A 14222-nucleotide genomic window follows, 5' to 3' on the forward strand; every position below is an offset into this window, starting at 1 on the left:
AAACCTAGAAGACAGAAAAGATGATAGTATCTTCAAAAAAAAAGAGGGAAGTTTGGAAAAAGGGGATGGGTTTGGGAGTTCAGTTTTGGACACGCTGAATTTGAGGTGTCAATGAGATATCCAGTCGGAAATGTCCAATATACAACTGGTAACGTGGGACTGAAACTCAGGGGAAAGACTGGGTCTGGATATGTAGTTCTGGCAGTCATCTATATATGGATGATAGTTAAACCCATGGGAATTAATGAAGTTACCAAAAGAAAAAGTACAGGAGGAAAAGGAAAAAGGACCTAGGACAGAAGTTTGGGGAACCCCCATAGGTAAGACAGGAAAGGAAACTGAGGAGTGGTCAGACAGGTGGGAGGAGAACCAGCAGAGTGTGGTATCATGAAAACCCATACAGAACACAGTATCCAGCAGGAAAGGGTGATCAATAACGTCAAGTGCAGCAGAGGTCAAGGATAAGGACAGAGACGACCTTCAGATCTGGCAACTAAGAGATTTCTGGTAACTTTAGAGACAGCAGTTTTATGTGAGTGATGAGGTCAAAAGTCAGATTTCAAGGAGTTAAAGTGAGAGGACAGCAAATCGAGGCACCAAGTACAGACAGCTTTTTCAAAGAATTTCACTGAGAAAGGGAAAAGAAATATAGGATGAAAGCTTGAGGGATGGGAGAGAATAGGGAAAGTTTTTTTAAGGATGTGGGTATAGATTTAAGCATGTTGAAAAGCAGGAGGTAAGGAAAAATAGGGAGAGGTTGAATATTCAATAGAGAGAGGAAGACTGAGAATGCCACCTTCTGGAGAAGACAGAACAAAAGATGGGAACAGATGTAAATATAAAGGCCACAGGAAAAAGAAAGGGCCCTTTCTTTTTCAAAGATCATTTTTGAAATAAACATGATTCAGTCTGGCTTAAATATGCCACAGTCAAATGAAAAACTAAATTGGAAACCACAAAGAGAGAACATAGCAGTTTCTGGCAGCAATCAATTTATGACTTAATATGGGAGCAAAGATATTATGAAAATAATGCTTACCTGATAAGATCTGATGGGGTATCACGGCCTTTGGCTTCATCATCCTGCCGGACTTCACAGACACGGCTAAACACAGACACTGTCTTCTGAGAACTAAGGATAACAGAGTAAAGCGATAAGTCTACATTTGTTTGGCGAGAATAAACAACTTTCAATCAGACAACAAGCTTTTACTAAGTGATGACTGTATCAAGCACTGTGCTACATAACAGAAATATCTCTCAGGCACCGCAGGTAAATAACCTTCCTTCACATTTCTTCTCCCATAATTCTTCCCTTGACCCAAGATGCAGCTTTCTTATATGCCTAATGCAGCCTAAGAAAATCTGCATGAGGAAAGTCATCAGGAACAATAACATAATCCCACAATCCCTAGCCCCATGCTATCATCCAACAGCATTTCTGTCCCACTGCAGTGCTCAGCTCTTACTGGCACTATATAATCTTACAAATGGACGAAAATAGCAACACTTCTTCTTGTGTAGGCAGAAGACAGAATGATCCTTCTTCTAAACATAACCTTATGAGAGCTACTGTGTACAGAAACACAGAAACAAAAAAAGAAGCTCAAGTACTCCTGTGTTCAATCTATTTGTAAAGAAACCATATCCCACAATCTAGTTTTTCCTACAGATCAAGATTTTCATCTGTTTGGGTATGCTTTTAAAACAAGATAAACATATACTAATACCATCACCAATAACGCATATTAACAACCACTTCCTTTCATTCCAATCTCTTCCTTTGTTACACTCCCACCCTTGCTCTCTGTCCCACACTCTAAGGTTTTCTCTAACTTTAGAAATAAATTAAATTGTACATGCAGACCAACAATAAGCGACATCTGGAATACAATACCACAACTACAGAGTAAAACAAATGTTTTTTTCTCCACTGTAAGACTATAGATTTATAAAGGGTATTTAGCAGAAAATTCTAAAGTAACATATAAACCACACCCAGAAACATTAAGTTCATTTTACAGGAAGAGATATTAAGTCCAGAGTGATGAAATTCTTTTTTCCAGAATATGTAGTAAACAAGAGGTAGGAACAGGATTGTATCAAAGAACTTGCTCTGTCATGCTTTAAGCAGTGCTACTGGAATTTAATGTTCAGTAGTATTATAGTCAGTAGCAGATGAGACTTTTATACCCTCCGATAGCCACCAGATGGCAAAGCTCTACTACACAGGCTGGAATCTAAAGATACTGTCACCCTCAAGGCATCATAGCAAGAAAGAGCCAAGACCACACGACGCTCCACCACCACCACCACCACCACCACCACCACCACAACCACAACCCAGCACAACACAGCTATCAGTCTGGGACACTAACTCCAACGATCTTCTCTAAGAGCCAACAATAACAAGATCAAGAACGATACACCACCAAACTGCAGTTAGTTTGGGACACTCACTAGAAATGATCTCATATAATGTGTGTTCGTCCTTCGTTGCCAAAGAAGACCACGCCATCAGAGAGATAATGACATGACTTGTACTGGACTTTGTTTTGAGCGAGGGAGGCCTGTGCAGGTCACCAGCCTCACTTCTCCTCCAGAGCCATCTGAATCCAGTGACCAGATATTCATCAGGATGACTGGAGATGACCCAGGATGAGGCAATTGGTCAAGGTCACACAGCTCGTGAGTGTCCAGTGTCTGAGGTGAGATTTGAACTCAGGTCCTCCTGACTCCTGCACTGGTGCTCTATCCACTGCACCACCTAGCTGCTTCAATCTTATATAATGGCTACCAGCTGAAAGCCATAAGGGACAAAGCCCATAAGACCCTCTAGAAGACCACCCAGCTGTCTCCTGCCACACATTAGAGCCCCGCCAAGGCTAAAGAGGCTCAGGATGAGGATTCTAATATGATTACTGGAGCAAATTTTTAAAAATTGTTTTTGTCAACATTTTAGTCAAGAATTAGCAGACAAAACACTGGTCTTATAAGAGTATTAATGAAAAAAACTGTGACATTCAATCTTTCCTCCTACAAATCCTTTCTTCTAGGTTTCATTTTAATTTTTTTCTACTATCGATAAATCATCTTTTCCTTCATTACCAGTGGCTCTGTATGAGACTGCTCTGCATAGCAACAAGCTCTGGTTACCTGGCAACAGACTCAGCAACAGCAGTGGATCCATTTTTCTTTTCACCACTTATAGGCTCTGAACAAAAACACAGGCAAGGAGGGAAGGGAGAAAAATAGAGAAATAATCCAGTTAGTATCATACCTAAAAACCTCCTTATTCTTCTACTCTTTCTTCCCCCACTCAGCAGTAGGAAGAAATAGGAATAAAGAATAGGAACAGAAGGAAAAAATCATTAACTATGATTTAACAATACAAGCATTCCCCATTCCTAACAATCCATATCCTCACTGTTGTGAACTAAGTGGACATAACCAAAAATATTATATGAAATTACTTAGCTGCAGGTTCTAAAACTGTCACCTACATATCTCTAAATCAGGGGTCCCTTAACCTGGGGTTTGTTCATTTTTTTTAATATCTACCTTTTTAAAGTTAAATATTTTTAAATTTTAATTTGGCTTCAAATATAAATCATTGTATTTCAATATAATTGGTTTCCTTTGTAATTTACATATTTTATTCTGTGCATTTTAAAATATTATTTTCAGGTGTTCATAAGCTTTACTAGACTGTGCAAAGGATCCATGACACAAACAGGTTAAGAACCTCAGATCTAAATAAAGATAAATTGAGTAATTAAAATAATATTTCACCTTTGTATAATGTTTTAAAGTCTGAAAAGCACTTCACAAATATTAACTTCTCAAATATTATCATCAAAACTAAGCAGCAGAGATGAGGAAGGCGAGGCTCAGAAAGATTGCCTGACATGGCTAAGTTCACTCAACTAGTGTCTGGGGTAGGATTCAGATACAGGTCTTCCTGAATTCCTGACTCCAAGTTCAATGACCTAGCTATTCCGCATTCTGCCTCTCCCTGAGATGGTAGTCATGATACCATAAAAATCATCCACATAGAAACTGGAGTCCCTAAGAACAATAAAACAACTTAGTCATATGAAAAAATGCTCTAAATCATTATTGATTAGAGACACGCAAATTAAAATGACCTTGAAATATCATTTCATACCTATCACATTGGCTAAAATGAATGAAAGGGAAAGCAGCAAATGTTGGAGAGGAGATAGAAAAATTGGGACACTAAGTCATTATTGGTGGAATTGTGAACTGATCTAACCATTGCGGGGAGCAATCTGGAATTGTGCACAGACAGTTATTAAACTGCCTACCCTTTGACCCAGCAATATCACCACTAAGTCTACTTCCAAAGACGACTGGGAAAGAGGAAAAGAACCTCTATGTTCTAAAATATTTATAGCAGCTCTTTTGTGGTGGTAAACAACTGGAAAATGTAGTTACGGTATATGATTTGGATAGAATACTACTAAGCTATGACAAATAACTAGCTCGGTCATCTGAGAAAAACAGGGAAAGACTTGTACGAGATAAGGAGGAGCGAAATGAGCAGATCCAAGAGAATGCTGTATACAGTAACAGCAACAGTTTTAAGAACAACTTTGAGTAAGTTACTTTAACTATTATAAATATCCAAATTCACTACAAAGGACACATGCATCCAGAGAAAGAACTAACAAACAGAAGTATATATAGAATGATTTTATGTTTATATACATATTTGTGTCTAATGGCAGCCATCTCTGGGAGGAGGAGGGGAGGAAGGGGAAAGTGGAGGGAAGAAAAAAGGAAAAACAATTATGATAACTTCAATATATATTTAAAGGGAATAACAAGTTGTACAATCACCTCTTTTTACCGTACTGTGTTATGAAAATGCTTGTTTTATTCCGTAAATTAAAACTTTTTGTAAAAAACAATTTTTTTTTAAAAGAAGAAGAGTGAGCAACTTGAAAAGTGGTTTGGATAATCCAAGTTCAGCTGAAAAATCTGAGGAGTAATAGGGAAGATTACTTACCAACTATGAGTTTTATTATTTTCATCGTTTATAAATGAGATACAAACATTCATGGAGACTGACTTAACTTGTGTTCCAGTGACTATGATCTCTGACAGTAGAAACAAAAGGCAGAAAGCTCCACGTCCTTCCCTAACCCTTCTCCATTGCAGTGCCTTCCCTCTGTTCTCTCCTGTTTATCCGGTATATTGCATCTGTTTGCAGGCTGTCTCCCCTATTAGACTGTGAGCTCCTTGAGGGAGCCTCTTTATTGTATGATGTAAGGGAGCACAGAGTAAGAGCAGGAAGGAACCTTAGGGATTATCTTAGTCTCACTCCCTCATTTTACCGTTAGAGTAGAAGGCAGCAGAGCCAGGACTCAAGCCTAAGTCCTTTGACTCTAAATCTACTCTCCTGGAGCATCATTTTGCCCCTGGTTCCAGCCCTAGGCTTGGATTTCAACGAACTGCAGTACAATTCCAATCTGTTAACTGGAATGAGTGACCAAGAGCCTTTTCTTTGGCCTCAAAACTTTTGCCTTTCAAGTCTATAAACTTCCCTGGTAAACAGATCCCCAACTCAAGGCATGTGCCTACAAGGACCCAATACCGTGGAAACAGCACTAGAATCCAGAAGAAACTGAACACTGTAATTAGTACCATGTTCGATAAACACATCTGCTAACTCGGTTAAGGACTCGATATTCTACAACTATTAGAAAAAATGGAAAGCAATCTGAGAGAATTTGAAGATTTCAAGCCATGTTCCATAATGTGCTCAAAATGGGTGCAGAACCAACACAGAAAAGGTTATATTAAACACATCAGAGAAGGAAGTGATAAGGCATTTTCACAATTGGAAGGGAGGGAAGTTTTTGACCAAACACGGGATAGAAATATTACAAAGTAAAAGAGAGAGGTGTTATTGTATAAAATTGAAAGGGCTTTTGAACAAACAAAAGCAATGCAGGCAGAATCAGAACAAATAACTATTTGGGGGAAAAAATCTCTGCAGCAAATATCTCTGATGAGGTGCTGACATCTAAACTACAGAGAAAATCGGTACAAACAGAAAATAAGACTCATCTTCCAGTAAATAAATGGTCAAATACTATGAATAAGAGGTCTGCAAATAAAGAACTCTAGGCTACCAACAATCACCTGAAATCTCTAAGCGTAAGAAAAACGCAAGTGAAAACAGCTCGGAAGCTCTATTCCACACCCTTCAGACGGGCAGAGAGAACCAAAAACGGAAAAGGAAAATTGCTGGAAGGGCCACGGGAGAACAGGCACGTTAATTAATGCACTGCTGGTGGAACTGGGAAGTTGTCAAGTCAATCTGGAAAATAATTTGAAAAATATATCCAAAAGATAAAAACTGTGTATACCCTTTGATCCAGTGTAAAACAAACAAGAAAGAGCACTAGGTTTAGGGGCAGAGGGCCTGGGTTCAAGTTCCAACTTTGCTACTAACTACCTGTGTTGCAAATTATTTAACCCAAGGTACTATTAAATTCTATGATCCTATGACTTTTGAAAGTACAGGGTTGATATGGCTTCTTGGGTTCAGAGATTTGCCACATCTAATCCCTAACAACCTAATATTCTCCTTCTGCCAATGCCACTCTATCCTGGTACCCATCTTCAATGCCTACTTGCCCTAGGACCCACATCTCCATACATCCCAATCAGAAAATACTTTCTAGTTTTAAAAAAAATCCTAACAAAGGAAAAGAAACTATACAAAAAGAGTAAGACAAGGTAAATGAGCAGCAAACTATCTATTCTCATACTGTCTATAGTCTCATACTAAGTGATCCTAAATTGTTCTATCTCACTATAATTCCTCAGTCCTCATGTGTCCCATACTGATTCACTCTTGACCTAGAACTCCACTCAGCTCATTCAATTCCCTTGTGGTCTCAAACGAAAATACTGTCTTTTCTCCTTGAAAGATGCCATGCTAATTTTATGATGTTCCCATATCATCCCACAAGGGCATTATGGCTCTAGTTTATTCACATTCCATCATACCAGGTTCACTATCAAATAACTAGGGAGTTTTTGATTGAATAATCAAGAATATTTAGTACTTCTAGTATACTATTACTTAATGACCCAAATCAAAGTATGAAAATGCAACCATTATAGACAGCATTCCCAGTGCTTCAATAATGAGGAAATTCATCCCAACACAAAGTCACCTCTCCCCAAAATTCACACTAGCTAATCTTTCTACTGTTAACACTGCTTAGGAAAAAAAGGGAGTTTGCATGATATATCCTTATACTGTTAGAGATCATCAGTGTGCTGGTTAGTTTTGCTGAACTTTAAAAAATTGTTTTTAATTTTTGTTCTAAGGCAAATTCAGAGGGAAAGGAGAAGGATGTACTAAGAGAAGATTATGATATTAAAAACAAAAAGCATCAATAAAACTGAGAAAAAATTTAAAAAGAAAGAGGGAGTGCTAAGAATAGCCAAGATTATCGCTTAATTGGGTCAATAATACAAAATACCAAAGGGGCCAGAAACTTTTCATAACTTACCCAGATATGCATAAAAAGATAACTTCCTTTCCAAACTAAATTGCAAGGACTCTTCACTCGCCTCAGTCTCAGGGCTCACCAGTTTCATTTTCAGACTCAATTTTTCATCCACTTCTGGGACAGCTCTGGAATCCCCTTTTTCACTTTCATCAGTAACATCGTTGGACCCCACAGAACTTTCAGCCATGACATCACTGGCTGCTAAGAGGCTCTCTGAATAGCTGTCCACAACTGAAAGAAAGGAAGGAGGAGGAAGAAGAAAAAAACCCCACTAAAGCACACACATTAAATACAGCCTCTCAGGGTCTTCCGTTTGCCTCTGCAATTCCACAGGTCTGCAAGATCCAAGCTGTTGTACCTAGAAGAGATCCTGTCACAAATATCCACAACTACACGCTGTCATTGACACCTGGTCTTAAGAGGAGCAACAGGATTCAGTTCCACTTCCACATCTGGATTTAGGATGCTGCATGAGCCCTCAGCCAACCCACATCTGCCAGCATCAGGCATAGGTAGCAGGAAACTCCAGACGGCATGACAGTTACCTCCCAGCACTGACTAGAGAAAACAAATAGATTAATGTAGAACGCTACTGCGCTGCTGAAGAGGAGCGAGCTACCTAACCATCCCTGCCTGTCAAGCAGAAATATGACATGCACATGGTGTTGCCCAGGAACACATCTGTGAGCTTTAATGTCCCTGCCTAAAACCGAGCTTTCTCTCTTTTCAGGCAGTCTGGTAAACTCTCCTCCCTCCTTTTCCGATGCTCATTCTAACTTTTCCTTTTCTCCAGTGTTCCACACAAGGTAGCTGCTTACTCAATCAATGAATGACTAAAACATTTATGAAGCACTTACTATGTGCCCAGCCCTCTGCTACATTTTGGGATTGCAAAGTCTCCTGCCCTCAAGATTACAGCAATGTTTAATTTTTTTTTTTGGTAGTTGACTCCCCTCTACACCTTGATTATCTTCTGTGAAAAAGCAAGCACAGTCTACTTCTACTATACAAATGGTATATTGTTTAAAAGGTCAAAAAAATTATCAAAATGTAAGAAACTGGAAATTGTCACCAGATCCTCAATGGGACTAGAATGAGACTATGAAGATCTGCAGTCAGTCACATTCTTTAAAGTTTACTCCTGAAGCAAGAAGAATAAATGATATAACCCAGTCCCAATTTCTTCGCTGGTCCTAAGGATATCCTTTTTATAAAGGATGACACCTCAGAGTTTCTAGCTCAAAGAGTGTCAGTTTCATATCACTCATCAATAGGAGTACTGTATCTCCTTGGACCTAATTTAAGATGCCCAATCAAAGGTGGAGTTGTGTTGGTCAATGGTGGGATAACATCATCTTCCTTAGGCAAAGTGAAATGAAATGGTGTTTCTGAAAAAGACAGACACAAAATAAGCAATAAAAGAGTAAACTTTAAAGGAGGCCGACTGGGAACCATTCTATTCCCTTGTCCCCAAATTCTCCTCCCGTCATACCATTCCCAGGCGTCATGTCTCCTTCGTAATTTCCATTTCCTCACCATATTGTCTTACAACCCTTAGATGAATATAGATGAATTTAAGCAATGACTGTATAGGCAACTTTATCCTAGAAACTACCCCATAACCTGTTCTGCTATTCAACTACCAACTATTAACTTCTTTCATTTTGTGGTTTATTTGTTGTTAACTTTTTAAGAACTCTTTTTTCAAAGCAAGTCTTTAATGTTATAAAGATACACTAGAAAGTGTCTCTTCTCTCCTTTTTCCAAACTAATTCTCACCTTTTAGGAAAGACAAGTACTAAAATCAGAGGCCTTGGCTTTAGAAATACCTAGCACAGTGTGTCCTGCACATAGAAGGAGATTAATATTAGGGAAAAGAAATTAAGCTGATCTTTTCTTGAATTATTTAAATCTTAAAATCCCACCCCCAAAAAAATCATAGCAAAGAGGATTACACTGACAGACCTAATATCATCCCGTCTAAGTAAGAGAGAGTCTCCAAAATACACTTAAACTGTGAGAGCAACAAAACGTTCAGTATTTTACAATTTGCATAAAAGTAGCATTACTGTTACAAAATGAAACTAAATAGATCATTTAATAAAATTTCCTGCCTAAAGCATAACAGTCCTCTATAACATTCCTGACAAGCTGCCTGCATTCCCTGTTCTTACAGAACTAAGCGATTCCTTTGTACAGCCTCGTTTCCATTTTTGGTATGCCCTCTTTTCATTCCATAATCAGTAAGTTCTCTATAAGTCACACTGCTGTCTGAGGCTTCTCCTCCTTATCTTCTTCATCAAGATTGTTCACACATACCTTTTAAAAACTCTAACGAGCTCAATGACCAGCCATGAAGCAAGACGGGAGAGCTAATGCATTCAGGTAGAAGAATAAGACATATATTTTTTAGACGTGACAAATGTGAGAAGTTGTTTCGTTTGACTATGCATCTTTGTTACAAGGGTCTTCTTTTTCTTGTCTTTTTGGTGGGGGGATGAACAGGAAGAAAATAGTTTTATGGATTGAAAAAAATTATTTAAAAATTTTTGTTCTTCATTTCCTATTTCTCCTAAATTGAGTGACTTTGCTCAGTGGGTGTCAATCCATGACAGTATACTTATCTTCACCAAACTTCTTCCAATCTAATTCTCCTCAAGTCTAGGTTACATATGATATTCCATTGAGTGTTCTCTCCCTGGTAATTCTAAGATGTTCTATGTTCTATCAACGTTTTCAGTGTTTCTACTTCATTTATCAATTCTACCTTGCTCATCTAAATCTGAATCTGAGTAAGATTCCTGTGAACTTTCTCCATCTTGTGAAAAGCTAAACTATTGGTAAAGCAAATAAAGAAAGCCCAATTCAAATGCCACTCCTCTGTGAAGCTGAGGTACTGCTAACTTACTGTCCAGCCTAGTTAACTTTTTCCCCCAAATATGTTATATCCTATAACTAAATCTAGATTATATCTATAAGACTGTGTTTATTTACTGGTGTTAAGATCTCAATTTTATTATTTTCCACACCCTGCACAATGTTCTACAAATATCTGAGGTCATGAATTATCAATCCAGTCTTTCTTTTCATTTGTTTTGCAGTCCCCTCCACTGTTATCTGTATTTCTATGCCACATCTATCATTCTCTATCGTATCCTATTCAGTGGGTATATCTGTACACTGTTCTCAAATGAGCAAATCTCCACACAAGTATATTCTTTCTAGTCCTTATGAGATCTACCTTTAGTTAAGATGCAAACAGCTCAATCCTCTTCTCTAACATTAATAGCCACCTGTTCACTTCCTGAATTCTCCTCTTCTAAATTCCCAATTTCCTGACAAATCTTTGGCCCAGAAATCTCTCTGTGTCTCTGTGTCTGTGTCTGTGTCTGTGTCTGTGTGTCTGTCTCTCTCTCTTTCTCTCTCTCTCTCTCTCTCACACACACACACACACACACACCCCTTTCTTTTGTCTTTAACCTCCTTGGGGCATACATATATATTTTAAGCACACATATACACGCACATATACATACACACACACACACACACACACTTGTGTGTGTGTGTGTGTGTGTGTGTGTGTATTCCCCTAAGGAGGTTAAAGAAAGGTCCCATACACAGCAAAATATTCATTGAAGCCCTTTTTGTGGTGGCAAAGAAATGAAAACAACATAGATCCCCACTGACTGGAGAATGGCTAAAAACAATTATGGTACATGAATGTAATGGAATATTACATAATAAAAAATACAGAAATGGAGAAGACTTACATGAACTGACAGAAATCAAAGTAACAGGACCAGGAAACCTTACACATAATGACCACAATAATATAAATGGAAAGAATCAAAAAAAGCCCGGAACACTGTCATTAGAATGACTGCGTAGCCTGACCCTGGAGAACAGGTAAGAAAACGTGGCTCCCTTTCTTCTTGCGTGGGTGGGGAACCGCAGAAACACCGCATATAGTACCAACTATGGTTTCCTGGTTGGTTTTGAGCTGCCTTTTTTCCTTTTCCTTTTTATCCATTGTTACAAGGGATAAACTGCTAGGCAGGGAAGGCAGGCATGGGCTACACTGAGAAAAGAAGGTATAATTAAAAGGCTGTGGCGAGTGATCAGATATGGGGACGAGAAGGAAGAGTCAGAGATGAATGAAAAGCTAAACTTCTATGAAGTGACAGTATCAACCAAACTACCAGAGAAGTACTTTACAGAGCTAGGGAAAGAAAACAAAGGCCAGGACTCTCAAGAGAATGCAAGGACCTAAAACACTCCCGAAGGACTCTTGAGGCAAAGGCCATCCACATCCAGAGGAAGAACTGTGGAATAGGAACACAGAATGAAGCAGACTATCTTCTCGTGTGATGTTTTGTTTTGGTTTGGTTTTTCTCATAGTTTCTCCCATTCGTTTTAATTCTTCTGTGCAACATGACTAATGCGAAAATGTGTTTAATAAGAATGTATGTGTAGAGCCCACATAAGACTGCAAGTCGTCTCAGGTCGGGGGAGGGAGGGAGAGAAAATTTAAATCTTAAGGAAGTGATTGATGAACACTGAAAAGAAATTAATTAAATTAAAAAACAAACAACAACAACAAAAAGAATCTCAGGAGAAATTATGAAAAAAAATTGAGAAAAAAAAAGACAGTTAATAGTACCACACCTTGAATTATACTACAAAGACAGGGTCATCTAAGTAATTTGGTACTAGCTTAAAAAAGAGATCTTGATTCTTAGAACAAATTAGATACTTAACATACAGAAGCAAATAAACGGTGGTAGAGTGTTTGAAAAGCTCCAAGACGCCAACTAACAGGGTAAAGATTTACTATCTGACAAAACTGCCATGAAAAATACAAAGTCGTCTAACAAAAATTAGGCACTGGCCTCCACCTCACACCATAGAGTCTCACACTAGTCCAAATGAACATGGCTTATACACCACCAATGACATAACAAATTAGACAAGCAAAGAAGAAATTAACTTTCAGATTTATGGTGATGGGAAAAGTTCGTGCACGATCAAACAAGGATGGAGAGGTGATATCACAGAAGACTGAAGAGACAACTTTACTCCACGAAAACTTTAAAGTTTTTATGTAAAGAAAACCAATGCAGTTAAAGTTACAAGAGAACCAAGTATAACTAGGGAAAAAAATCTTTGCAGAAAGTTTCTCTGATACAAGTCTCATTTCTAACATATATATGGGACTGATTCAAATCTGTAAGAACAAGAGCCAAAATGGTCAGAAACGACAAAGTTATCAAATGAAGAAATCTAGGCCATAACAACCACAAGCAAAATTTGAATTAAGCAGTGGTGTCAAGTAGGATCCTTACGGGCCACATTGTGATTTAGAAAATCATAAATTGGCATCATCTATATTGTACAGTACTTTTACTTTGTTAAACATTTCCCAAGTATGTTTTAATTTGGTCACCGCCTCACTAAGGACTAAGCAGTCTACAAGTTACAAATATGGCACCTCTGAATTAAAGAAACTCTAAGGTTCCATATAACACCCATCAAATTGGCAGAAGACAGATTATTTCATTAATTCATTATTGAAGGGACTACAGGAAAACAAGCAAACTAATGCACTGACGGAAGAGCTGTGAATTGGTCCAGATATTCCAGAGAACACTTTGGAACTATGCCCCAACAATCAATAAGCTGAGCATGTGCTTTGAACCAGGGATACGTAAGGCCTATAAGCCCAAAGAGATCAAAGAAACAGGCAAAGGCCTACAACGGCAGCTCTGTCCAGAGCAGCAAACACTAGAAGCCAACAAGGCATCCTCCCCCTGGGAAGTGTTACACAAATACGCAAACAAATGTTCCAGAAAACGACTGCACCGTAAGAAACAGTGAAATGGGCAGTTTCAGAGAAATCTGTAAAAACTCGAATTTACCGCTACAGAAGCAAATAAGGACTAAGAGGACAATTTACACAGTAACAACATTACTTTAAAAAAAACAGCTTCCCAAGACTTGAGAACTCTGATGAATGCAATTCAAAAGAAATAAATGTGAAGCATGTTATTCACCTCCTGCCTAAAGAGGTGAAGGCTCAAAATACAGAATGCGACATGTTTCTGGTCATGGCCAACAAGACAATCTGCTTTCCTTGACTACAAATATTTGCCATGATGATTTTTTTGGTTGCTGTTTAGGAGAGAAAATAAACGCTTGCTAATTGAACAAAAAACTGAGACGAACAGAGGAAGGGACAGACAGGGAGAAGCAACGGACAGCTTTGTGAATGCAGCACTGGAATTCTAGGGAGAGGTCAGAGATCTGACAGTCATCTGTGTCCAGATAAAAAACATCGATATGAGAATGGATGAAAATTCAGAGAAAGAAAGAAGAGTGGAAACTTCTCTTACAGGGCAGGAGGATGGGGCAGGAGATGAAGAAATAGTCAAAAAAGGTGCGAGCAAAAGCAGAAGAAGGAAGTGCTACCGAAACATCAGGAATAGAAAGCATCAAGACGGAACAGGTAAAGAACCAATCAGTCAAAATGCGAGAGGGAGGGAAAAGATGAGGACTGCAGGGGGGAACCTTAAGACAGAAGTTTCAATGGAGAGGTGGGAATACAAACAGGCTATAGCAGGAGCCACTGCAGACTTCTCTTCTTGCTATTTAGTAATGAAAGGAAGA

The 14222-nt window shown here is 38.5% G+C and overlaps 1 protein-coding gene across 15 annotated transcripts in view; it reads right to left on the reverse strand.

Moving 5' to 3' along the window:
• LOC140514441 (TP53-binding protein 1-like) overlaps positions 1 to 14222 on the reverse strand; it is a 130822-nt gene that overhangs the window by 48613 nt on the left and 67987 nt on the right. For all 15 annotated transcript variants that reach the window (XR_011970624.1, XR_011970625.1, XR_011970626.1 and 12 more), the window contains 3 exons: positions 7557 to 7787; positions 3157 to 3214; positions 1040 to 1132 (listed from right to left, as the gene is read on the reverse strand). Coding sequence is in view for 11 of the 15 variants with exons in the window: in XM_072624804.1 (XP_072480905.1) it covers positions 1040 to 1132; positions 3157 to 3214; positions 7557 to 7787 (382 nt within the window). In the remaining 4 variants the exon portion in view is untranslated. The remainder of the gene's footprint in view (positions 1 to 1039; positions 1133 to 3156; positions 3215 to 7556; positions 7788 to 14222) is intronic.

The sequence above is a fragment of the Notamacropus eugenii genome, chromosome 7 (assembly GCF_028372415.1).
Source record: "Notamacropus eugenii isolate mMacEug1 chromosome 7, mMacEug1.pri_v2, whole genome shotgun sequence".
In the NCBI taxonomy this organism is placed as follows: Eukaryota; Metazoa; Chordata; class Mammalia; order Diprotodontia; family Macropodidae; genus Notamacropus; species Notamacropus eugenii.